General features: G+C 40.4%; 2 protein-coding genes across 3 annotated transcripts in view; one reads left to right on the plus strand and one right to left on the minus strand.

Moving 5' to 3' along the window:
• npr2 (natriuretic peptide receptor 2) overlaps positions 1–12,499 on the plus strand; it is a 94,564-nt gene extending 82,065 nt beyond the window's left edge. Inside the window, exons 18-22 of the mRNA XM_026174420.1 lie at positions 2,846–2,914; positions 3,157–3,331; positions 6,730–6,828; positions 9,865–9,956; positions 11,967–12,499. Of these exons, the coding sequence (XP_026030205.1) occupies positions 2,846–2,914; positions 3,157–3,331; positions 6,730–6,828; positions 9,865–9,956; positions 11,967–12,029 (498 nt within the window). The 3' untranslated portion in view covers positions 12,030–12,499. The remainder of the gene's footprint in view (positions 1–2,845; positions 2,915–3,156; positions 3,332–6,729; positions 6,829–9,864; positions 9,957–11,966) is intronic.
• Positions 12,500–14,188: 1,689 nt separating this feature from the next.
• On the minus strand, positions 14,189–27,172 carry spag8 (sperm associated antigen 8). Of its 2 annotated transcripts, none has more exons than XM_026174428.1 (6): positions 26,959–27,172; positions 25,803–25,962; positions 25,536–25,581; positions 23,485–23,599; positions 23,168–23,230; positions 14,189–14,710 (listed from the first exon to the last, which is right to left on the minus strand). In XM_026174428.1, the coding sequence occupies exons 1-6, from the start codon at positions 27,025–27,027 to the stop codon at positions 14,702–14,704; spliced, it is 462 nt and encodes a 153-aa protein (XP_026030213.1). In that variant the 5' UTR covers positions 27,028–27,172; the 3' UTR covers positions 14,189–14,701. The 2 variants fall into 2 exon arrangements, with proteins under 2 accessions (XP_026030213.1, XP_026030212.1); XM_026174427.1 differs by lacking the exon at positions 14,189–14,710 and adding an exon at positions 20,739–21,294.
• Positions 27,173–27,794: the final 622 nt, after the last annotated feature.

The following is a 27,794-nucleotide window of genomic DNA, read 5'->3' on the forward strand; positions in this document are numbered from 1 at the left end:
TAGAGTACAAACACATTTCCAGACAAAACAAAGCACTAATTAACCCGGGAGTACTATGTTAAAAGAAATATTTCACTCCTAGTGTTGAAAGTTGTAATTATCAGAGCTTTGATCAGCAGCACAGCAAAGAGCAACACTGTGATGAGTGGGTCATTGTTTTGTTTCTGATGCTCCACTAGCACACTCAGTGACATATGTACACATAAATCAAAGGGTGTTTTCAGGTTTTTCCACAATATTTCACACATTGCGCTTGTACTTCCACGACGACAGCAAAGTCGGTATGCAGTCAGATATTAGTATCATGGTTTCTGTAACACTCAGCTTCACTTTACTACAAGGAAGGTCTTTTTAGATGTTGTAACTTCTGTCTTCTCCACAGCTGGCTAAAGGTCCAACAGCATGAGCAAGAGTAGCCCAGAGACAACTTGTTTGTGACACTGCTCCCTGGTGACAGCAGACAGTGTTGGGATTAAATAATTTGCAGTGCCTGATCAACAGATACGACACATATATGACACATACATAGAATGAGGATCTTGGTTATTTGGGAGGAGCTCAGTGTGGAGCCACTACTCCTTCACATAGAGGACAGTTGAAATGGCGTGAGCATCTGACGAGGGCCCTGAGCCCCTCCTAGGTGAGGGATTTTAGTAAGGCTATACTTGGGTAAAGCTAGGACACAAGCCAGCTGAGAGATTATGCTTTGGGAATGTCTTGGGAACACCTGAAGGATATGGTTGGACAGAAGGAGATTCAGACATCTCTGTTTACTGGCAGTTCGTTGTTATCACTTTTGTGAATGGAGGTTTGTATTAAAAATGAGTCACAACTGCTGGCAAGCGCCATGCTCTGGTGTTGTTGTGCACCGGGTTACAGTTTGTGAGAGGGTCAGTGCAGGAGCTCAGATTCCCAAATGGCAGAGAAAGTGACGTTCTGTAGAAATGTCCTTATTTCCTGGATGCTGGTTTGGCTTACAGGTCCAGGAGGCAGCCATATGCTGCAAAGCTAAATGTGACGCTGACCTGAAGCCGGTCACTGCGTGACTTCCCCCAATCTCTCTCTGTCCCCATTTCATCTCCTCTTCGCTGCACTAATCTCATCTAATAAAGGCAGCAACCCCATCTCCCCCCAAAAAAAAAAAGAATAAAAAATTATTTGTTACTTGTGTTAATATTAGTTCTGCAGTGTTTCTAATCACAGGCTACAGACAGCTTTGCAGACTGTCGTCCACATGTTGTAGCTGTTTGCCTTCACCAGGGGGCAGTATCACAAAAAACCTCTCCTGGCGATTCTTGTTTGTGCTGCTGCTGCTGTTGTTGTTGTTGTTGTTGTTGTTGTTGTTGTTGTTGTTTTCACTGCAGATCATCATCATCATCATTGTATGGAGGGCCACAAGTGCCAAAGTGAATTAAACTAATACATAATTAAATAATAAATTAAATGTCATGAATTAATTACAATTGGGAATAATAATTACATGTATAAATCACTATAAACTCATTTGTTTTAAAACATTTAATAAATTTCCAATTTTAATCATTTATTTACACATTTTATTCACTATTTATTGATGTATTTCGTTGATTTATTTTGACACCCCTGGCCCTCCATACATTTGTGCTTCTCAAGGTGCTTTTTTAAAAATCTTTGCGATTTTTTTTTCTCTTCGTGGTAACTTCCACTGTCGCTCCCTTCTCAGTTCTCTTTAGCTTATCAACCAATTAGCATCTGACCTACACTCATCCAGTGTCGAGCTATGTGCTGCTGATTTTTGGAAACTGCACACAAGCACGTTTTCAAATCTCCCTGTGTAGACCTACACAGTGGACACAAGCGCTGTGACATAAATTCACCATTAGACTGCGGCTACCATGGCCCGGAGCTTTATAAGATGTAATTTTAAAAAAAATATTTAAATATAAAATCTGTATAAAATATGTTTGGTTTTTTTTTATAGAGAGCACATCTTCATATTATCAGGTTTTACCATTAGATAGAAAATATAGCTGTAATTTACATGATGTCGGTTATACTAGTCATTTCATTTCATGTGTCTTTGAATGAAGCAACTGCATGAGCTTTCCTTTCATAAAGGGTTTGTTTAATGCATCCTCTGCTAAAGGAGGTAATAAACAAAGCACTGAAGCACCTTTTCTTAATATTTAGAGAATTCAATGAGCTCTTAATCCAGCTGCCACGCAGATGCTTCCTGGCCACTTCCCAAGCAAAACCTAATACTTAGAAAACTCAAGAACTTGACAACAAATAGGTCGGAAATTATATCCTGGTTCATCACAGTGCACTCAGGACCAAATGTCCCTGCTTCAAATGTTTTTTTTTTTTTTTAGGTTCAGAAAACAGCTGTAAAAAAAAAAAAAAAGGAATAAAAAACCGAACATCTAATATGAAGCCCAAATAATAATAATGGCCTCTGAATAAACAGCCAGCCGGTGACATTACTGCTACATTTCGACTATTACGAGCCAATTCAATTTCCTAAATTTAAGACAGATTGTGCGTTTGTAATATTCCATCTGTGGATTTGATTTATCGTCTCGTATTTGTGTTTTTCAGTAAGCCTCAAAGCCTGGAAATCGTCCAGGGACAGAAATAATGCGAGCAGCTCTGAGGTTTTTACAGACGCGCTCGTCTCCCAGTCTGTCAGCCTTTCAACAAAAGAAAACAGGGCGCCCAGTGCTGGATTTACAGCGTGCACTTCTACATTTTTCATTAACTCATAATGCTTTGGGTTGAGAAACAGGATATGAGCTAAAAACTTCCACCTCTTATCTTTTCTTGCTGCACTGAAAACACAGAATCATGAAAACTTCTCTCTCTACAGGTTGTCACGCTGCTCAACGATCTGTACACGTGTTTTGATGCAATCATCGACAACTTTGATGTATACAAGGTACGTCGGGATAATCAGTGAGGAGTCTATTATAGTAGCTTTGCATAAGAAGGATGTGTGTAGCCCCTCCCTTCATCCTCTATCTGAAATAAGCAGTTTTATCTCCCTTTCAGCCAACTTTTATAGGCAAAAATCAAAGCAGATAATGTTAAAAGTAAAAACATCACAGCAGCTCATAGAAATAATTAGTTGACTTATTTACTCGAAGGTTAAAACTGATCTTCTTGTGATTGGTCCCTCAGGTTGAGACCATCGGTGACGCCTACATGGTAGTGTCTGGGCTGCCGGTGCGGAACGGCAAACTCCACGCCAGAGAGATCGCCGGGATGTCGCTGGCCCTGTTAGAGCAGGTCAAAACGTTCAAGATCCGACACAGACCCAACGACCAGCTGAGACTCAGGATAGGCATACACACAGGTGAGTCTTAACTCACAAGTGGAAAATGTAAAACCCGCAGGGTTCCAGTTTTCTTGTTTACTTCACCACAAAAACATGTTTTGGTCCAGTTTTAGTATCAGAAGCTTCAAGGTTTGCATTTGCAGAACGATTTAGTAACATGCAGGTAAACATAAACATATGAAGAGCAAATGAGTGACTACATCTGTAATGAAATGCCATCAACAGTCATCGCAATAGTTTTGCTTTAATTAGATGTGCTTTTCTAAACAGGGACTGTTAGCTAGATGGAACAGGAAGCCTTATCCTCGATATTAAAGTTGGGAGAGCTTCTGTATAGTCAGTATCCAGTCAATATGTGTATATGTGTCTTTCTGGCTGCTGTTACAACCAAATTTCCCCTTGTGGGACAATTAAAGGATTATTCTATTCTATTCTAATATCCAATACTATCAGCAGCAGGGAGGTCACAGAGGTATCAATTATTATTATTTGTTATTTGTGCCAGCATTACTGTTTCTTATATGTTTTTCCTGCAATTTAAGAGTGGGAAGTCAAATTCATTTTACATCAGGGCCATCCGTGAAAATCCAGTAGCTGCACATTTAATCCCTGCGATATCTCAATATAAAGAAGTGCAATATCAACAGCACGTCTCAGTTTTACTATATGATAAGGAAACGCTGCTCTGCTTAATGGAAGAAATGTTACAGCACAACTCTTTGGGCTTAAACTGAAAGAAATAAATGTGTTAAATTAAAGGTTCTCATTGCCCATACTGTCCTTTAATTATAAAGCAGAAAGTTTTTTTAATTAACAAAAAATTTTATTTTATGTATTCATTCAAAATATTTTTATTGAGTATTTGTGGATATAGTTTACAGAGAAAAAAAGAAGAGGGGAAAACACAGAGTGTTTACAATGAATACAAAACAGAACTTCTCATGTTGGAACATTGTTTTCCTCTCTTATTATTTGTATTTATTTAGTTTAAATGAAAACTGTTTATTTGTTTGTCTATTACTTTGGTAATTACTTTGATATTACTTTGGTGTAGTATGGACACCTATGGTTGAGGCCTTCATCAATAGGACAAGCTGTAAAATTTATGAAAATATAGTTAAAAGTCCAAAATGCATGTTCTCCTTCACATTTTCCAAAGATCTCCAGTGGGCCAGATTGGAGTTTTTGCCGGCCTGATTCTGGCCCCGGGCCTTATGTTTGACACATGTGATTTAAGGGTATACCCCAAAGCCCTCCCAGGGAAAATTCTGTAATTTACCTAACCCTGAAACATTATTAGGTGTGCCAAACAAAAGGCCTGGGGGTCAGTACTGGCCCTGCAAGCACTCCATTCTGGATGACAGTGGAAAAATTTGAAAGAAGGCAATAACTTTGGACTTTTAACTGTATTTTCATAAATTCTTCCTACTGATAAAGAGTTGGTTAGACATTGCTATTTATACTACAGGAAGGTAATTATGTAATAAATAACAAAATTGATGACAGAAAAGTTCCTGTTTTTCCACTATCTAATATAGAAACTTTTGTTTTTTTTATAATAGGTAGCTAATACGTAGTTAAACTTCCTTAGGCTGACAGAAAGGGGAGTCTCTTTAGTCCAGCCCACTTAAGATCAAAGTGGGTTGTATGTGACCTATGATATAAAATGACTTCGGTGATATAGGCCATGCAAGTGACCACCACCAGTGCCAGCATTTTGTACTTGTGCTGGTGTGTCTGCACTGCTCGTCACCATTACAAAACACCAGCTGGTGGTCGAGATGATCCATTCTCTCCCAGTCAATTCGACTGGTAGCAGAAGAAAGACGTAGGAGGAAAAAATGGTACTGAACGGGCAATCACAGTCAGTAGACACCAACATGAAACTACAGACTGGCAGATTAAATTTAATGCTACGCTAATAATAAATAATAGTACGATTATAATAAGATTAAATCCATGGATAGGAAGACCAGCAAATAGTTAACGATCACTTTGGAGGTCATCGATGATCAGAGTGATTATCGGAAACCCTAAAAAAATTGCCTTGAAAGGTTAAATAAGTCAACAATACCTGATCAGATCACATATGGGACAACAGAATAACAAAAAGCGGTAGGTACAGTTGCATTGGTCTCTTCCATGCTCACCCGCTTTTTTGAGACTTTTTTCTGTTGCTGTTATTCCATTGATGTGGCTACTTTCCCCACCGTGGCAGAAGATCACAATCTCATTATTAAATGCTCTTTGAGTCTATCGAAAGTTAATTGGCCCCAGATGGGAAGCTCCCTGGTAAAAAGAACGACCGTGACCTTTTTGAACAAATCAAAGATTCAAAAAGCTGAATCAGGCTACCTGAATCCTGCAATTGTGACAGCTTGTTCAGACATTATTGGGAACTAAGCAAGGCACATTTCTCTGTCTCCACACACTCACTCCTCTAAAACTAGATGAGCGAGGCGCTTGTAGAAAGGCTGAATTATTCTAACTGCTTTTCATGCAATAAAATTAGTCAGCCTCATGTGTCTCTTTAAGTCTCCGGGTTCTGATTTCTGAACGCCCCCACTTAAATGCTTTTTAATAACTGTTGAGTGATTCTTCATGTGTATCCTGGCAAAAACATAAAAAATAAATTAATAGTTTTTGGACTATAAAAGAAACATGTGTTATCCAGGGCATGAGATTAGCTAACAGTATCCAGAGCCTTTGTAAATTCCATTCTTCGAATACCCAAACAGATGGAGTTTAAAGGGGGGGATGTTATTCTTTTACTCATTTTCTGTCATATATGCATTGCCAGAGTGGTGGAGGCTCATCTTAAACATGACAATGAAATATGTACAAATAGATTCTGTGAGCTGAACAGCTCTAAATGCTTTGTTTAGAGTATTTTTTCTACTCTTAGCTCCATATGATGTCAATGAAAAAGGACACTGCTAATATGGTCATCTCAGGAACTCTGTGCTCCGAAGTGGCTGATGAAGAAAGTTGGCTTAAAAGGAGAGGAGCTAAAATGTCTTACTTCAGACAGAAGATGAATGTCTAAAATGTCTAAAAAAAACCCTCCAGTCCAAGAGTAGAAATTAGGAGCTGGAAATGAGCACAAGAGCCCCCCTTGTTTTTGTTTTTTTTAATTTGACGTAACTTATAAGAAGCTTCTTGCACAGTATTTAGACTGTGTCAGCTCATAGAGGCACTGTTTATGTTCTAGTTCAGCAGCTGAAACGATCCAACATGCATAGGCTGGCACTCAGTGTCGTCACTGTAATTTAGAGCAGTTTCCTTTCACTCACACCTCTGTCTTCATATTTAACATTTCCCCTGAGGTGTGGTAATGACAGAGCTTCCCAGCTCCTCAGGTATGATGATTGTTTTTCCTTGGTAAAATCTGACTATATTTAGTGTTTGTTTTACAGGCCCAGTGTGTGCCGGCGTGGTGGGGCTGAAAATGCCCAGATACTGTTTGTTTGGAGATACTGTCAACACGGCATCCCGGATGGAGTCGAATGGAGAGGGTGAGTGTCACTGGGTTTTTCCTCTCTGCTGTCTGTTGGATGTAAAGCTGGCGTTACTACGTAAATCTGTGTTTTCAACAGAAGGAGTAACACGCTTCGTACAAATCTTTGCAGTGTTGAAGTTAAAAAGGACTCGTAGCTTATTCTTATTCTTGTATTGCAGCTGCTCTGTATTTAATTAACTTTTCACTTCTTTTAAACACTTTTTGCACTGCTGGTGATAAGGTCCATAAAGAAAAACTCAAACAGAAACAAAGCCGATAACACAAAGTCCAACGGTAAGCAACAAAAGGAGAAAACAAAAACTGGGAAACATGAAAGCATAGAAGACAGAAACTAGAAACAGGAGGCTAACAGGGAGAAAAGGCGACTCTCTGACAAAAAGAAAACCGGAGACAGGACTAAAGGCTTCTTTCCCATTTCTCTAATCTGTGCCTCCTTATCTCCTCCGTCCTTCTCCCTGTGACTGTGTAAGTTAATCTCAGTACTCCAGGATGAAGGATGTCTTAAATGGATCACGAGGACAGAGAAGAGAGGAGGAAGACACAGATGCATTTCCTTTTAACTTTAATGTAGAGGTTTGGCAGACAGCTGGAATAAATTAACCATAATGACAACTCATCGTAGATGAGCAAACTTTCTTTACCTGTTTGTTGGTCTGTGAATAAAGCATCAAGCCATATTATTAAAAGTACCCTTGAATTTAAAAAAGATGCCATAAACACATAAAACACAAGATTAGCCACAGGTAAAAACAATGAAGGTGGGGCGGACATTCACAGAGGAGGGAAACAGCAACAGGAAATAAAAGCAAGCTTTTCTTCCAATTAAAATAGGAAATAACAAAAAGACAAAAGTTTTGTCTGTTACTATTACCAAACATGGCCACAGAGACAGGAGAAAGACAAAAGATGAGCAAAAAGAAGACTAGAAGTAACTGAAAACCAAGACGACCAGTGCAAACATGCTACATTATGATAGCAGGAAAAAAATAAGCTACTATTAGATAGAAGAAAAAAAAACAGAATAAGAAACACAAAATAAATGCACGAACAGACTGGCCAACATCTAGCTTGATGTGCTTCTTGGCATTTGGAAATCACACCAGTCTTAACAAGGCAGATAAAGTTGTGTCGGGCGAATCCGCACTGTAGCATGAGGCAAATTTAAAATTGAAATATTTACACAAACACAGGTTTGCTTCTGTTGACATCAGACAGGGGAAAATAGCATAAATTCTTTAAATGAACTGAGCTGCATGAAAACTTTGCTTTGTGTTTGGTCTGAATGCGACATTAGTCTCTTAAGGATGAATTATTGTGATCCAGTTGTTTTTGTCTTTGAATCTTACTGTTGGCTTTCCCTTTAATTTGCCACCCATCTGTACATATAGAAAATCCCAAACTTGGTACTGCATTTGGTTTAGTTGAATATTTGAAAAGCTTTTTTAATGGGAAACTGAAATGAGAACTTTTTTAACCTCCTAGGACCTGGCGTCCACATATGTGGACATCACATTTTGGGACGTCTAGACCAAAATACTTAAGTTTTCTCTACAAGGGCCTGATATGCACTTACGAGGATTATACTGCCACTGTTCTATCAAAATTTTAAATAAATGTCCTCATATGTGGATCTCATTTTTCTCACAAACAAAAATTAGGTAAAAAAAAAAAAAATCTGGTAATTCTTTGTTTTTACATTCTTTAGGTCCCAATCAGCCCAAATAGCAAAGAAAAATAAAAAATGCATGCCATGAAAGAGTTCGGGTCTTATGAGGTTAAGCATACAACTTCAGAATAGGCTGATTTTTTAAAAGTAAAATAGCTTTAATGTTTTCCAAGTTACAGACCTTCCTTGTAGTGGGTTGAAATTTGGCGTCTTTATATTCACTTTATTTTTTTCCACATCTAGCTTATGTTTTTTAATGCTTAAACTGATATAACCGTATATTTCTAAACAAATCTCAATTTGTCAAATTGCAAAATCCACAGGGATCCCACAAGGATCTATCCTGGGCCCGTTGATGTTTAAATTATAAGTAATGAAAAAGTAGTCAGCGCTTCCCACCTCACCCCTTTAGAATAAGCTGATTTTTTTTTTCCTGAGATACAGGACTAACCCCAAACTTGAAAACATGCCTTTTGGGTAAACTGTAAAGGGTCATATCACTACCTTATGTGAGACACAGTTATAATCAAACATTTACTTATAACCATCATGCGCATGAATTTCATAATGATTTTGGGCTTGTAATGATTTCTTTGAACTGTTCTTTTTCCAGGGTAGAATGATTGTACAACATCTTTAATTACTTTAGAGAAAATCCAAAATTAGATTGTGCACTGATTTTTTTTATTAATTAAAGATGTATGCTTTAGCTGTAGCTGTAGGCTGGCAAATCAGGAAACAACACTGAGGTTGACATTTTGGACGTGTCCCATTGAACAAACAAGAACCAGACTTCCAGAATTAACAGCAGTAAATAATAGACCCTTTATCACCGCACGCAGGACCTGTTCATCTCTGTCTCTGACTCATTTCTTAATGAGTTTTGATGGAAGCACTCCTGAGGAAAAATCTGATTTGTGAGCTAATTATAAGCCGCGGTGACCTGCTGCATCTGATGCTGTTTGTGCTGACATTTCTTTTCTTAACTGGCAGTGACAGCAGTACCGTGTTATGAATCTATAACTGGATATTTTGCGAGTGAATCTTCAGATGTATCGATTAACTGCTGAGGTCCTTCCTGTTTTGTGCCTCCTCTGCTAAATAATTGATGGCACTTACAGCTAAGGGCCCTTAGCCAGCGATTAACAGTGCAGCATGCAGCTTCATGGGCAAGAATTGCGTCTCACGTCCCTGCACTGTGTGCATTATTAGAACAAAACAATACAGATTTTCATCACCGTTAGCATTTTGATGCATTGGCTCATCTCCACAGTTTTCCTGTGAGCTGTTATCTTGAGGTTGGAGATGAAAGCAGATATGTGAGCTGTTATTTGTCATTCACGCTGTGTTTGATGTCTCTTCTAGCCTTAAAGATCCACGTGTCCTCGGCCACCAAAGAAGTGCTCGATGAGTTTGGTTACTTTGATCTCCAATTACGAGGAGACGTAGAAATGAAGGTAGGAACCGTCATCTGAATGAAACCAAATGAAACCTTTGCCTTAAAAGTGAGTTCATATGTATTGTGAATGTTAATAAAAAAAAAAAAAAGAGCAATGCATGATACGTCACTGGTTTATCAGTGACGTATCATGCATTGCTCTTTATTTACAACAAATGATTTTCATTATACATCAGCCTGAGGATTATTGGTTTAATTAACTGATTAATATGTCAGCCTGTAAACTCAAGGCTGTAACTATTAATGAGGATGCTGGGATTGATTTTAACATCCCAAGGAGGAGAGATCAATATCTTTAAATGAGACAAGTTCTTAGGTAACTAAATGAAACACAGCACCACACCAGATGCCACTCCTATATGCTAAGGAAACTGAGGCTGGCATTCACAGAAAATGTAGATTCGAAAATATTGCCTGGTCTGATGAGTCTCGATTTTGCTGCCACATTTAGATGGTTGGGTCAGAATTTGGCAGACATGACATAAAAGCATGGCTCCATCCTGTCTTTTATCAACAGTTCCGGCTGCTGATGGTAGTGTAATGGTGTTTGGGATACTTTCTTGGCACACTTGGGCCCCTTAGTACCAACTGAGCCTTTTTTAAACACCGCAGCCTGCCTGAGTAATGTTGCTGACCATGTCCTTATATTTATGAACAGAGAGTACCCATCTTATGATGGCTGCTTCTGTCAGGGTAACGTGCCATGCCAAAGCTCATCATTGTGATGTTCAAACTGTTTTTTTGAACATCACAATGAGCTCACTGTACTCAAATGGCCTCCACAGTCAACAGATCTCTTCTGCCTTTGGGATAAGTTAGAACAGGTTTTGCATCCTGGATGCAACACTGGCAAAAACTGCAACAACTGCTTGATGGTTGCAGCAGTTGATGGAGAATGGATCAAAATCTCTGAGGAATGTTTCCAGGTCGTTGTTGAATCTATGACATGAAGAATTAAAGCAGCTCTGAGGGCAAAAGTTGTTCCAACCCATTACTAGCTACATGTACCTAATAAAATGTTGTCATGAATCGCTGTGCGGCAGGCAGGAGTTGGACCCAAAATGCAGGCACTCAGGCACGAGGTTTAGACACAACGAACTCAGCTTTATTGCTGGCAGGGGAAAGTCATACTAAACTAAACTGGAAAATGACAAACTAAACTCACAGGGAGGTCCACACAGCATGAGGGACGACACGACACTGACTCAGAGAAACACAGGGTTTAAATACACTGGGAAGTAACAAGGGGAATGAGACACAGAAGGAGGGCACAGCTGGGAGAAATCAGGACTGACGAGACAAGGAAGCAAAGCAGGACACATTCACATAAGACCCAGACCTTCAAAGTAAAACAGGAAGTATAACACAGACACGCGAACTTGACACGGTGGAGACAGCAACTAAGAAACACAGACATAAACCATAAAGCTGAGGACTCTAAGAACCAAAATACGCAGACGGAAATACTAAGCTTGGAACACAAGAAACTAGACTCGAGGGAGTAACAAAAGACCAACCATGAGAACATAATGCACAATACAGAGTGACAGAAAACAAGAAACTCAAACATGCAAAGACACAGACGTACACAGAACAGAGGGGACACAGAGAAATATGAAGAGTAAGGGATCAAAACTAGAAACCATAGAATAAATTACAAGAGTACAAGATACAAGAATCACAAAGAACTAAAAACGCTGGGTCAGGAGACCCAGGATCCTGACAAATGTAGATGAACTGGTTACCTTGTATTAAGTCCAACTTGAACACTTGAAGGTAAAAGCAGCAATCAAAAGTGGTTTAATAATTTTGAGAGGTAAATCATTTAGGAGTAAATATCCTTTCACATTTATCTATAGTCAGAATATATTATATAAAGTGTCATATGTGAGCAAAGGGAGACTTAAAAGCTTTATAGTGTCACCTTTAAGCAAAGGTCAGCAGAGGATACCAACCCCTCCACTCTTCATCTCCATTGATGAACTTATTGATTTCTGTGTTTTTCCAGGGCAAAGGCAAAATGAGAACGTACTGGCTTCTTGGGGAGAAGACTGATGTGTATGTTATCTGAGAGGCCTGCTGATAATGTGAGAGCAGCAGTGGTGGAGACGCCAGCAGAAGCTCCAGTGGCCGAGCCACTTCTTTTATTTGTTCTAGAATAAGTCTTTAATGGTGATTTCCCTGCAGAGGAAAGGTGAACGACACCCTACAACAACAACAAAGAGGGAATTCCAGGTATATTTATTACCTGCATACTGAAACTGCAAAAAAAGAGAGATTAAAACTGTAAAGTTGTTTTTGTATGAAGAATTTCTGTCCTGAGAGTGGGTACTTTTCACTGATAAATTCTTATTTTTTGTGCTTTCTATATTAAAATTTGTATAATGTGTTTGAAAGTCAATGATGTATTCCTATTTCCATTGAAGTGTGCAGGCACGGTGCTGCAATCGATGTCACTGCAGGAGGTTCAGCCGTGTTACACAGTGCAAGATAATATGTATATATGTATATCCAAGATACTGTAAAATATTTTGTTCAATAAACTCAGTAAAACACACTTCTTTTTCATTTATGGACCAGGGACTATTTTTACATTATTGGATTTCTTTTGTGGTGTTATTGATATTTGCTTTCACAAAGGGTGTAATGTGAGAAAAGAGCCCTTTATTTCCAGCATTACAAATCTTCCTGACAAACACCCACTTTCAACTCAGAAGCAATTCATAAATGACCTTCCACGGTCCCCTCAAATATCGAGTGTCCCTCTAAACCATTGCATCTTTTAAAAAAAATTAAGTGCAGCAACCAATTTACTAGAGAGGCACTCTAACCTTTGCTGTTAACCTTGGAAGATTAATTGGTTAACGAGGTAGGTTGAACCAAAGCAGGTTATTCTGTTATCTGCTTTTATTTTCATATTTATTTCTCTTAACTTCTACTTCCTGTCTACCCAAGACCAACCAAACTAGTGAGTTTTCTTTTTTCGTTTCCAAATTTTTCATTTGGAAACAAAATAGAAATCGGTCACATGACTTTATTGATTTGGTTTAGTAACAAACAAACAGCTGACTTCCTGTTTCAGTTTCAGAGGAACTAACGGAGTAATTGACCGTGCGCAGATGTCTCAGGCCAGCATTTCAGTTTTGTTTCTGAGACCAAGAACATTTTTTCATATTTCATTTATTCATATCAGAATCAGAAACTTTATTGTCATTGTCATGAGAACAACGAAATTAAGAATGGTCCCCGATCATTGCATCATCCCTAGCAATATCAAAATATAAATAAAACAATAAAATTCAATAAATAAAATAGATAGAATACTTAAAATACTAATAAGATATAACAGTAAAACATTCACATACATTCCCACACACATGCTTCAGACCGTGCATAGATTAACACAAGAGTGGCGTGATGGACATTTTTTTGTAGTATTCAGATGTGTTATTGCAGTTGGATAACAGCTGTGTTTGAGTCTATTAGTCCTTGCTCTGATTGCCCTGTACCGTCTGCCTGAGGGCAACAGTTCGAACAGGGAGTGGCCAGGATGTGAGGTGTCTTTTATGATGTTTTGGGCCTTTTTAAAACAGTGGGCGTTGTGTAGAACTTCCAGTGTGGGGAGAGGGCAGCCAGTGATCTTTTGGGCGGTGTTAATGATCCCTTGGAGTGCTTTCCTCTGAGCCCCTGTGCAGCTAGTGTACCAGATGCATATGCAGTAAGTTAGAACACTCTCAATGGTGGCTCTGTAGAAGGACACCAGCAGTCTCTGTGTGATGTTATTCCTCCTGAGAATTCTCAGGAAGTACAGTCTCTGTTGGGCCTTTTTCAGCAGCTCGGAGGTGTTCACACTCCAGGAAAGGTTCTCCTCTATATTGACTCCCAGGAAGCGGAAGCTTGCCACCCTTTCTACACAGTCCCCATTTATGAATAGTGGTTGGATCTCTGCCTTTTTCCTTCTGAAGTCTATTATGAGTTCTTTGGTTTTTGAAGTGTTGAGGAGGAGGTTATTGGCCTTACACCATGACGTCAGCTGCTCCACCTCGTCTCTGTACGTAGACTCGTCTCCCTTGGAAATGAGCCCCACCACTGTGGTGTCATCTGCAAATTTCACAAAGATGTTGCTGTGGTGGCGAGGAGTGCAGTCGTGTGTGTAGAGAGAGTAGAGCAGTGGACTGAGCACACAGCCCTGGGGTGAGCCAGTGCTGAGACTCAGGGCTGAGGATGTGTGATGGCCAACTCTGACTCTCTGTCTACGGCCCTTCAGTGATACCCAGACCCTTTTGCAAAGAAAATGTTTATACATCCACCCTGCCGAGGTGAGCAGTACTTCATGTTTTTCCTTGAGGGGTCAGCACAGCAGATCGTCTGCCTCCACCTCACCCTGTCTCTACTGTAGCATGCTACTTGGTCACACCAACCGTCCGCAGGTCCTTCACTACATCCACGAATCTTCTCTGTGGTTCTCTTTTCCTCCTCTATTCTACGTCCCACCTTGACCTATGGTCATGAGCTCTCGTTTAGAGGTAGGGTGAGGAGTCCAGTCCTTTTGTAACGGACTCAGAAGAGCCACTACTCCTCCACATTCAAATAAACCAGCTGAGGTGGTTCAAGCATCTGATTAGGATTCTTCCTGGGTGAGATGTTCTGGGCATGTGCCACCAGGAGGAGGTGACCCTGGGATACCCCCAGGACAGGTGGGGTTACATCTCTTGGCTAGTCTGGGAATGCTTTGTTGTTCCCCTAGATGGCCTGGAAGAGATGGTGATGACAGAAGACACATCTGATATTAATTTTGTGAACTGTGGTCCCAATTAGTGCATGCTTTAGGACGGGACTACCTTATGATTGACAGGTTGTTACCCTATGAATGAGCAGTATTGCTGAGTTTCACTAAGTAATGGGTGTAATGGGTGCATCCATTTTTTACATCCAGTCTATCACTTTACATTTCCCTAAAATACTGAGTGTGCTTCAGTAAAGCAGAGCATTGTGTATCTGCAGCCTGTGGACAGACAGCGAGGAGGAAACACGAGTCGGCAGCAGACAGCTGTGTTTTGGTTGTAATGACATCACCGCTCATTAGAGGCCCATCAGTTTTTGAGCAGGTGCACGGGTGTGTGTGTGCGCGCAAGCGCTCGTGCATTGTCATCTCTGCAGGATAGCATATTCCCCTCATGCACGGCTGTAATTACCGCCCACTTTCTTGCGGCGACATGCCGCATCCTGACACCAGTTAGAGCCACACAGAGGGAATTGAGGGTCTCCAATGAACCCCACGCCGAGCTTCCCTCAGCTGACCTGGCTGTCATCCAATCATCTTTTACGTTCTGCTTTTGCCACATATAGATCAGACCTTTTGTTACACGAACTGCTCCGAGTTTACACAGAGTAACTTTGTGTCTCTGGAAAACAGCTTTGGTGAATTCCAGATGCAAGATATATGCATATTAAAAAACGATATAACTATAAATAGGAGCAATATCAGCATTTTAGCTTCGTTGGGACTCTTGCTATTTCTGGCCGCAATCGCTGTGTCATGGTCCCCGTGCCTGCTCGGCTGGCCCTGTGTGGCTACATGTTATGTTTTGTCTTTTCTCTCTCTCCTCTCTCTCTGCTCGCTGCCTGGGCGGAGCTCATTGTGAGCTCCCGGCCTCCACCACCTGTAGGCAATCACCTGTGGCTCCTCACCTTGTTTGCTCCCGCTACTTAAGGCAGTGACTGAGAGCACCTCGCCGCTGGACTATTGAATAATGCTCATCAGTGCTACTTTAGCCTCAGCCAGTTTTGAGCGCTGTCCATGAAAGCTCCGTGCTAACCCTTGTTCTCTGTATGCAGATTTCTCGTGTTTGGTTTGGAGACTCTGGACGCTTTTCCCGACCCCGCTCTGCACCCCTGGGAACCCTGGCCCCCTTCTCCTTCACCTGTATATAGTGCACCTGGAGTGTGTAAATAAACCTGTTTTTCTGAGATTTCAGTCTGCGCCGAGTCCTCCCTGCTCCTCCGTGACATTCTGTAAGAATGACAACGTGTTTTTTTGTGTTGAACACAGAATTTCTTTGATCTCAGTGGTTTAAAGCTTTTGAGGATTTTGCAGATAGTTTCAGAGAAACAGTAAAAGCCAAAAAGCCAAAATTCTGCAGATTAAAATAAAGAGCAAAAAAATAAATTCTAGCGACTACCAAGGGAAAAACTCGAGGCTGAAAAGCAAAAAACTGCAGTTCCTCTGATGGCCACTTGGGACTTTATCCAAAAGTGAGTCAAATCCCCACCCATACAATAAAGCTCCTTTTGCTGCTCTGTTATTGCCAATCAGAAAATCATTTTCCATGTAACCTTTATGGGTTCAAGTGTTTGTGCAACCACAACTATTGCCATCTGATGGCCTTTCACGTTGATCTCAGTTTCTGACCTCGAAGCTACATCCATGTTTTATACTGTCTATGACCCAAACTGAAGCCCAGACTTATTGGCTGATCCACCCCTCAGAGATATCACAGCACCAACAACACAAACACAGCTGAGGCACCCAGTTCAGTGACTAGAAAATTCTGGAGATGAAGCCAAGTGGACGCCAGAGTGGACGCCAGCATAAACTATTTATATAATTTTCTGTTTGTTCCAGGCTGTAAACATGTTGGTCATTTATAAAGTTACTAAAAGTTTTCACCACTAGATTTCAGTAGTTTGCCAGCTGCAGTCAACCGAGTTCTGTTTTCTTATTTGTCACAATTCAAGTGTATAATCCTAGCTATGGCATCTGCTATAAGACAAACAACCTTCCTTTCATATCAAACAGATCATCTGCAGAGGAATGGCTTATTTGAAGAGCTTCAGTCAGGTTTCAGAGCTCATCACAGCACAGAAACAGCTTTAGTGAAGGTTACAAATGATCTTCTTATGGCCTCTGACAGTGGACTCATCTCTGTGCTTGTCTTGCTAGACCTTAGTGCAGCGTTCGATACCATTGACCATAATATCCTATTAGAGCGATTAGAACATGCTGTAGGTATTACAGGTACTGTGCTGCAGTGGTTTGTATCATATCTATCTAATAGACTCCAATTTGTGCATGTAAATGGAGAGTCCTCTTCACACACTAAGGTCAGTTATGGAGTTTCACAGGGTTCAGTGCTAGGACCAGTTCTGTTTACATTATACATGCTTCCCCTAGGCAGCATCATTAGAAGACATAGCATACATTTTTCACTGCTATGCAGATGACACCCAGCTTTATCTATCCATGAAGCCAGGTAACACACACCAATTAGTTAAACTGCAGGAATGTCTTAAAGACATAAAGACCTGGATGGCCGCTAACTTTCTGCTTCTTAATTCAGATAAAACTGAGGTTATTGTACTCGGCCCTGAAAATCTTAGAAATATGGTATCTAACCAGATTCTTACTCTGGATGGCATTACTTCAGCCTCCAGTAATGCTGTGAGGAACCTTGGAGTCATTTTTGACCAGGATATGTCCTTCAACGCACATATTAAACAAATATGTAAGACTGCGTTCTTCCATTTGCGCAACATCTCTAAAGTTAGAAATATCCTGTCTCAGAGTGACGCTGAAAAACTAGTTCATGCATTTATTACTTCCAGGCCAGATTACTGTAATTCATTGTTATCAGGATGTCCAAAAAACTCGCTAAAAAGCCTTCAGCTAATCCAAAATGCTGCAGTACTCTTGTACTGACAGGGACTAGAAAGAGAGAGCATATTTCTCCTGTTTTGGCTTCCCTTCATTGGCTTCCTGTTAAATCCAGAATTGAATTCAAAATCCTGCTCCTCACATACAAGGTCTTAAATAATCAGGCCCCATCTTATCTTAATGACCTTGTAGTACCATATCACCCTATTAGAGCACTTCGCTCTCGCTCTGCAGGCCTACTTGTTGTTCCTAGAGTATTTAAAAGTAGAATGGGAGGGAGAGCCTTCAGTTTTCAGGCCCCTCTTCTGTGGAACCAGCTTCCAGTTTGGATTCGGGAGACAGACACTATTAAGATTAGACTTAAAACTTTCTTTTTTGCTAAAGCATATAGTTAGGGCTGGACCAGGTGACCCTGAATCCTCCCTTAGTTATGCTGCAATAGACGTAGGCTGCCGGGGGATTCCCATGATGCATTGAGTTTTTCCTTTCCAGTCACCTTTCTCACTCAGTATGTGTTAATAGACCTCTCTGCATTGAATCATATCTGTTATTAACCTCTGTCTCTCTTCCACAGCATGTCTTTATCCTGTCTTCTTTCTCTCACCCCAACCGGTCGCAGCAGATGGCCCCGCCCCTCCCTGAGCCTGGTTCTGCTGGAGGTTTCTTCCTGTTAAAAGGGAGTTTTTCCTTCCCACTGTCGCCAAAGTGCTTGCTCATAGGGGGTCATATGATTGTTGGGTTTTTTTCTCTGTATCTACTGTACAATATAAAGTGCCTTGAGGTGACTTTTGTTGTGATTTGGCGATATATAAATAAATTTGAATTGAATTGAATGTTTTAGTCAGCCAAGAGAGATCAAAAACATTAAATTTAGACTGTATTGGCTATGGCCGGTGTGTTTGTCTGGACTGGATCGGCCCTTGAGTTTTTTCCCCATTTGTGGAATGCTGCCAGTCTACTGTTTACCTCAGCTGTCAACATGGGTGAAAAGCATGCACTTTTACTTACTCCGGAAGAGGCTATAAAACTTTGTGAGGACTGTGATACGGGTCAGTAATTCAGACACGCTAATCTGACCGATGAAAGCTGAACTGTCCGTAGTGCTGCTGATTTTGCTACTGTTAACTGCTGTTAACCCCTGTTAGCTGTTGTTAGCTGCTGTTCCCTAGCATTAGTGATACTTTCTTTGAAGTGGATGTAACATCGTTATTTTAGTTTAGTTTTAGCTAATGATAATAAACCTGTTAATTATACACTATTTTTATTTGTGAGTACTGTACGTTTACCATGGGAGCCTATGGAGACTGTGCCTCCAGCAGCCAGTAGAAAAACTCTTTTTGGTCCCTTTATATAATTTACTTCTTTAAAACAATTGTTCCAGGTTAGATTTTTGTTTGGGAACTCAGCCTTCAATTTTTATTGAGGCTTCATGGCTTTGGCGCTTTGACTAATTAAAGCTACAGCCTATTGTGTCTCCTAGGACTGACCCGTGCTAACTGGTTTGAGTTTAAGCCTTCTATAAAAATAAATTAGCTGATTAATATCATGAGACATCACTGCACTAATTAGGAGACATGTGTCTGTGAGTTGCACCCTTATAGTTTATGGATTCTAACCAAGCTTGCTGCCATTCGGTTGATAACTAAGCGCTTTGCCTTCTTGTCGAAATATGGCCACTGACTCAAAATGATAAGATAAGATAACCTTTATTAGTCCCACACGTGGGAAATTTGTTAGTATACTTGTTAGTATATTTGTCATAGTATACATAGTCTATGGTTAGGACCTGGTCAGCATTAGGATACAGTCACTTCAGTTATGCTAAAATAGCAGTTACACCCTTGTGGGAACAGAACATTACCTTCTGACCTAAAAATGACTTCACTGTCTGTAGATTTCTATTGTGCAGCGTAGCTCAGCATGTATAAATAGCACAGCTGAAACAAAATGACAGTTGCTGTATCACATTTCATTTCAAATGTTGAGTACAAATCTGCTGCAAGCCCTTGTCTTTCAGAGGCAAATTGGTTTTCCTGTATGATGTGGTGAGATATTGAAATGTCTGGAGAGAAAAGCTGCAGCGATATACACTAAAAATTACTTGTCGCCATAGCTACCACCCACTAATCCCTGCTGAAAGCCCAGAAAGGATCAGCAGAGCCCAACATTGTCCTTTGATTGACAGAAGACGTACATGAATCTGTAGCATACATTGTGTGACTCCCAGCGATGTATTGTTTTAAATTAGCATGCTGTAGCAGCACATGTGTGTGAAGAAGCTGTTGTTCCTCTTTAAGGGTGACATATTTACCCCGTGTCAGAGAAAGGTGTGTCTTTTTGCCACTCAGCACTAACTGAATGCAATAATTACAGGTTGCAAAAAGGAGGAACAGACATATTACAGAAAAAGATGAACAGAGGATGTAAACAAACTCCCGGCTAGGTGCACACAGCAACACAACAGTCAGGTGCAGAAAGTACTAAAGTTGCTGTCACACCCATCAATCAGTGAAACCTGCTTCATCCTCCGCATGGAGGAACCACAGCTAACAGTGTGAGAGAGACAGGGTGAAAGGTTTACTTATTACAGATATTCTTAGACTTTGCTTGAGAAGGTTCTGGTTTCTCACCAGCTCTCAATCCATCAGAGCACCTTTGAGATGTGGGAGCCAACAAATCACATCAACGTGGACCAAAATCTTCATGAAGAAGAATTACTCTAAGGCAGTTCTGGAGTCAAAAAGGGTCCAACGCAGCGCTAGGTGTACACAACAAATTTTCCTTTGGATATATGTGCACACTTTGAAAACACTGGCTTCTCAGACAGTTATGAACCGTTTCATATGCTAAGTGACGCAATACGATTGGCTGATTAGAAGTAATTCACTCCTTGCAGCCAGGGGCCATCTTTAGCATCTCAAAAACCCTCCAGTCAATGTGTTGTTGTTACCTGGGGAAAAAGTGGGCAGGGACAATCTGAAATGATTAAATCTGATTGGCAGATTAATGCATATTACTGAGAATGAGTTAATCTGTCATGCCCGGCAGCTTGGAGTTTCTTCCACTGATGGCACGGAGATACTTGCTCAGTAATAAGAAAATAATGACATCCCACGGGTCCACTTCCACACTCAAAACATCCTTCTTTCCTCCCATTCCTGTGACGTGCTCATGGTGCAGATGTAAATACAGCTGCGGTCATGGTACTCAGCATCTAGGTAGCATCTTTTCAAACACTGACTGCTGATTCATCTCATCCAAGTCAGTTTTGTTGTCAATACACTGACAGTCGGGTACACAGAATATATGCTGGTCTCCCAGCTGTTGCATAGGATTTATGATGTCCAGTACACACAGTGAGTCTTGTGCAGCTCTAACTGCTGTTTTGGCGATGGCAGTTCACTTAACCAACATGAGTGCCAATAATAACAAAAAAAAGAATAGCCTTAAAGAATAGATAAATCCTTTGCGGTGCCACTATCGCTAAGAACTAAACTTAACCTTTAAAATGGATTACCATTTTAATAAAAAAATCATTAAAAAAAGTGGCAGAACAGCAAACTGGTGTAGTGCCTCAATTGTCAGGTGGGAGATCAATTTCATCCAGCCGCTCGGTGATGGGCGTGCTGAACAGAGCCGACTTCCTGAAGGGTCCCTTCGAGCTCCGGGCGGCAGTCACACCCTGTGACACAAAAATACACTATGACTTGGTGATATGGCCTAAAATCCATATCGCGGTATAATTTGAAGCACGTGCGGTAACGATATATATCGTGATATATTCTTTTCTTCTGTATAACGTATTTTCCACACTATAAGGCACACTTAAAATCCTTTAATTTTCTCAAAAATCGAGAGTGTGCCTTATGTATGAATTCTGGTTGTGCTTACTGACCTCGAACTGATTTTGGCGTGCAGAAATCTGTTAAAAAATGTTTTAGTACAACTTTGTTAAGCCACACTGCTTGATGGATTGTCAGAGCATTACGGCTGCCGTAGTGAGGAGCTTCGCGGAGTAATCTGGGTCCAAAACTCCGTCCTGTTCAGGTTCCAAACGAACACTGAGAGTTAAAAACGGTCTAAATTCTTTCATCTTTAATTAAATCATCAGTGATGCTGCTTTACCAGGTGTAACAATTAAGTTTAACATCCAGGCATCCATGAAAACAGAATTTATTAAATTTAACGGAGTTAGAAGTTAACAGGAAGTTAGCTCGCAAGTTTCCACCTAAACATGACATACCATGTTCTGACTGAGAGATTTTTGAAACTAATTAAAACGTACAGCTCTGCTATCACTTCCAACATAAATGAAGACAGAAAACTAAACAGGAGTGGCGTTTGCAGGGTTACTGAAGTTGGACTACCTGGTATATAATGTTGTGCTACCTGATTGCTAGCGACACAGCTATGTTAGCATAACATTAGCACAGTGAAGCTGGAGGATGAACGCCAACTTTTTTCCACTCGATAAAATTTAACGTGAGGGATTCTGGTGGTCAGGGACAAATGCAATCGCATAGCAGGATGCTATACACGGGCCAAACTTCAGTCAGGAGAACAACTGAGATTATTCATCCACAATACGAGGTTAGTTATTAATATACTGCAACAACATGGGGATAGAGAGAGAATTCAACATTAATGAATCACTGTTACGGAAGTGGAGGAAGTGCAGTTTTTGCCTTTACCCATATTTCAACAGTGCTTCATCTCTTTGCTATGACTGCCGGCATAATTTGCAGATGATAATGGTTGTAGCTGCTGCAATGCTTTCCACCAAAACAGGCGCAGCTTGATGATGTCATCAACATGCACTATCGCGATAGAGCGGTATAGTCAAAATCTCTATCGTTGGCCAAATTTATATCGTTTCTATCGTATATCGTTTATATCACCCACCCCTACTATGACTAATCACAGCAGAGAGAGGTGATTAATATCCTCCTCTTGACCTTGGTGGATAAGTGTGACTCTCCTGCTGCTGTTGTGTGTTCCCTGACATATTTCATGGTGCTATTAGTGGCTGTAGCTCAGGTGGCAGAGCAGGTCAGCCACTAATCAGAAGGTCGGTGGTTCGATCCCAGGCTGCCTCCTGGCTGCATGCCAAATATCCTTGGGCAAGATACTAACCCCATGTTTGCCTACTGGTGGTGGTCAGAGGGCCCGGTGGCGCCAGTGTCCAGCAGCCTCGCCTCTGTCAGTGCGCCCCAGGGCAGCTGTGGCTACAATGTAGCTTGCCATTGCCAGTGTGTGAATGGGTGAATGACTGAATGTAGTGTAAAGCGCTTTGGGGTCCTTAGGGACTAGTAAAGCGCTATACAAATGCAGGCCATTTACCATTTAAACAGTATTCTTTAAGAAAGGAAAACATCTGCTCAGACACTAAGGACAGACCGCAAACACAAGTGTTCATCATCAGACAGGGAAAATTGCTGTGCTGTTGATCACATATAACTTTCAACCGATAAATAAATCACTTAAATAGAACTTAAATATGGATATTTTAAAGGAGAGAAAAAGAAACCACTATGAGATAAAGCAGTCTGACTTACCTGTATCCGCTGGCAGTTTTCACTCCAGAATGTGATGGCCTGGTCAGTTTTGTAGTCATGAACCTGTAAAAAATTAAACCAGTAAAATGTCAGAAAGATTTTCAGGCTTTTATAGGAGAGGCTGATGATGTACTTATTATTTTAGGTATTCTGCTTCTCACAGCAACTGTGTATTTCACATAACCAAAATACAAACAACTCAAAGAGGAGGAAATAAAAGTATGGAAATTTATTTTGTAGTTTTGAAATCAGATTGTTGCTGTTTGGGGAGATTAAGCACAGACACAAACACACACAAAGTTTGTAACTCTACATACACGTGTTGTTTCAGGTTTATGAGGCACAAATCCCTCCACACAGAAATCCTTCTGGGTTGTGGAGCAGTACTCCGTTTTGGGAGTCAGTGGGTTCAGATCAGCATGAATCTTCTCACTGTGAAAACAAGAAGACAGAATCTAAGCACCAAGCAGCAGCACTTGCCTGTGATCCAGCACATACAGTTTTTGTTGTTGTTTTGTTTTTTTAAGTGTAGCATGATGTAATTAAATGACTTTGTAAACAACCTATTTACTATAAAATATACTGAAAGTTGCTGCACATTGAAAGGAGCCAGCTGAAGTGGTTTGGGCATTTATGCCTCCCGTGCGCCTCCTCAGAGAGGTTTGTGAAGCCCCTGGGCAGAACCAGGACATGCTGAGGAGAGACTATGTCTCTTGGCTGGCTTGGAAATGCCTTGGCTTCCCCAGATTAGCTAAAGGTGGAGGTGCTAGAGGGAGGTCTGGACATCTCTGCTGCCCACACAACTGAGACCCAGATAAACAGCAGAAAATGGATGGTTGGATGAATTCTAGGTCTTTCCTGAAATCAAAAATCAATCAGTGCTTCCCATCTGAACTCCTCAGACACAGATGATTTTTTCCTATAGTGACGTGAATATATTGAAAGAAGCCACACAAAAATTTTGAGGTGGGTTGAAGATTTATGCTCTCTCTTGTTTCCCAGAAGTTCTGAAAATCATTGCATTTCAAGTACAGAGATATCCAGCAGACCTGCAATATATTTTTATGTTTTATACACAAAGCTTGCAGTCTGAACAAAGAGAGAAGTCTGAGTAACATGTCCAAGTTATCATTTAGAACATGCAAAGAACACTATTTCACAGCCATAAGCTGCACGTTAGAAAGGTATTTTGGAAACGAAATGTATGTAAGAAGCAGAACTTGTTTTGATCATCCAATTACCCAGTTTACACCTTTTCAAGTTTTCTCCATTTTCTTAAATTTGTTTTTCCATTCCTGAAATTTTCACATGGCTGCTTCATGTACTTAAGAAGAAAATTTGCCTTTAACTCCTGTGTGTAGGGCCTGCAACTCAGAAAATATTCAGAATTCATTCATAATGCTAAAGTTAGTATCATAAAAAGAAAATAAAATCAACTGCTTCTGAAAGGAGTGATTTAAAAAAATAATATTATATGCAATTATCCATCTGCCTCATTTGCTATTAAGATTAGCCATCCTGGAATGATGTCTGACCATACAAGGATGGTTTTTGCTTTCTTTCAAATCTTTTGACGGAACGTAGCACGCAAGCTGAAGCGTTGCATTCACTGGAAATAGTAAAGTCGTCTAGCCCTAGCAGGTGCAAGAAGCACTATTAGCCAGGCGCAGTCTGCTCATGCCCACACAGTCCAGCGAAGAGCTCTAATAAATGCAAACATGTGTGGGTGAGCTGATGGTGTGCAGGGCGTTTAAGGCTCCTGGTGTAAGCATCATTTATTTGCATCGTTTCACGACACTCAGTGTCTCTGTGGTATTACATATAGTATATAAAATATGTCATACTGGACTGAAATGAAACCCAAAGCTTGATACTCCGCCAATCTCCCATCTGGCTAGGATTATTTATACACAGTGTTGTGCTTTACATAACAGCCAATCAGCCAAATCATACAAAGCTATTGGACACACCATTGGTGTTTGCTTATAAAACTCAGGAAATTTAGTGTATGGTTTAAAATCAAATGATGACACACTGTCTACTACTAGTCAAAAAGTTTTCATTGAAGACATTACGCTTTACAGGCTTTTATGAGTTGTTAACTTGTGTGGGATGTTAACAACCACCTCTGCAGGGATGGACTTTATAAACCCCATAAGGGTGACTGGCCCCTGTGTAAAATAACACCATAAAGTCTGATTTAAAAGCTATCACAGCTGTGACTGAACAGTAAAACAAACCCCGACGTGTAAATATTACATCACCTTCCCCTCAAGACATGGTCAGGCAGTGCTCCTCGTCTCCATAAACAAACCACTTCCAGAAATAATTTGTTTAACATCAAAAGACTTGTTCATAGTTCATTTACCTTATCATCTGGGCAGTGTGTTTTTTAAGCAGCTCGCCTCTGATGCCTGAACCGAGGAAAATACAAAAGACAGGATGAACAGGGCATGCATAGAAAGCCATCCCCCAGAATAAAAAACTTTTTTAAATTAAAATAAGAAGAGGTCACATCAAATAATAAAACCTTTCAGCTCTTTGTAAATGCTTCTCTGTTCTTTACATGGCTCTTAATGGTATGGGTTTCAACATTTTTTTTCCATTCTGGCTGGTGAAAGATAAAGACACATACCCTGTAACCTCCCCACTGGAGTCTTTGGAGCAACATAAGCTGCTTTCAGTGTAGTCACAGACTCCATCTTGGACTCCAGGTCTATTGTGAGAATCCCCTTGTGGCCATGTATGTGCTTGTGTGTCTTTGGGTCCTCTGTATGGAGATCTGCAATGGCTCTCTGAGTAAAAAAAAACAAAAAAAACAAAAATCACAGGATTTTTTAGTCGGGTGGAAAACCATAAAAATCTACAATTTTGGATAAGTAAAAAAATGTTTTTGTACTTTTTCCAACTGTACACCATCACAGCTGATTATAAATCAGACAATCAAGACATGACTGCAGTGCAGACTTTCAGCTTTATTTCAAATGGTTTTACAAATGTATTGAATTATCTGGTGAGGAATTACAACTATATTGATACACAATTACTGGCCAGTCCATTAGGTACACCTGTTCTTTTTAAACGGCTTTTTAATGCAACTATTGAATTAGCCAATTACATTGTAGTAACTCACTGCATTTAGACATGCAGATATGGTCAAGATGATCTGCTCAAGTTCAAATCAAGCCTCAGAATGGGGGAGAAAGGTAATTTAAGAACATGGCGTGGATGATCTGGGTATTTCAGGAACTGCCCATCTACACGAATTTTCCCACAGAACCGTCTCTAGGGTTTACAGAGAATGGTCCAAAAAATAAAAAAATATCCAGTGAGCAGCAGTTCTCACGGGTAAAATGACTTGTTGATGCCAGAGGTCAGAGAATGGCCCGACTGGTTTGAGCTGAAGGCAACAGAAACTCAAACAACCACTTGTCATAAGCAAGGTATGCAGAAGGACATCTCTAAATACTACACAAAATAGCAAACCTTGAAGCAGATGGGCTACAGCAGGAGCAGACCATACGAAGAATTAAGGCAATTCTGAAGGTAGAATCGGATCCAACTTAGTGCTAGCAGTGCTAGCAAGGTGTACCTAATTCTGTGGCCCTGAGTGACATCCGTGTTATAACATATACTTGCTGTGTCAGGGACTCTGTCTTTCAAATATGGTTACCTAGACACCAGGTGTTAGCTCCAGATTAATTATTAGATTAAATTAGCAAACGTTGTTAAGAAGTCTCGCGTGAACTTTTAACATTAGCTAAACCTCGGAAATGGTTCACAGCACTCACCTCTTCGACCCAGTTATGCAACATCGGTTTTCCAACTTTATGTCCCACAGCGGCTGTCTGCTCGGTCATAACGGGAACAAAACTATGGAACTGGACTGAACGCAAGTGAATGGAGCTGCGGGTAGCTTCGGGATCGTCTTTCTAAGTTAAAGTTTACGAGCATCGCTTAGCAACAGCGTTTGTTCGACGGAAGCGTCGCCATGACAACAACAACAATGCACAACGTAGCACGTTGTAAGAAAAGGTAAACTTCCGGGTGGAATGCATTTTAAAACCTTATTTGGGGCCAACATTAGCAAACCCATGTTTTTAATCAGACTTGGCTGGTGATTCTATTTTATGAGCCAGTAGCAACTGAAATTAAATAAAATTTAGACAATGCTTTAAAACAGCTAAGATTTAAGATGGCTGTCAAATTGTGGGACTGTACGTTCCAGGTCCTAACCTGAGGTCCTCAGCCAAGGTTATCCCACAATTTCAGCTGAGAACCAAGGCTGATCCAGCTTTTTCAGTCAGTGGACCCACTCTCTGAATCTTTTAAATCCATCTTAAAGACATATACGCAGCTTTTTTCTGTGCCTGCACTTTGATTTACATTTATGTTCTCCATAATAATTGTTTTATCACCTTCCCCTAATTATCCTTTTTAATTCATTTTTTAATATTTGCTTTTAATTTACCTGTTTTTCCATTTCTAATTTTCTTTATTCCTTGCTCTTATCTCCATTTGTTGCCAGTATTCTTTATGTTATTTCATTCCATTTCCCATCTTGTACTGTGAAGCACTTTGTAACTTTGTTTTGAAAGGTGCCATGTATAAATAAAGTTATTATTAT

The sequence above is a fragment of the Astatotilapia calliptera genome, chromosome 7 (genome assembly GCF_900246225.1).
Source record: "Astatotilapia calliptera chromosome 7, fAstCal1.2, whole genome shotgun sequence".
Classification (NCBI taxonomy): Eukaryota; Metazoa; Chordata; class Actinopteri; order Cichliformes; family Cichlidae; genus Astatotilapia; species Astatotilapia calliptera.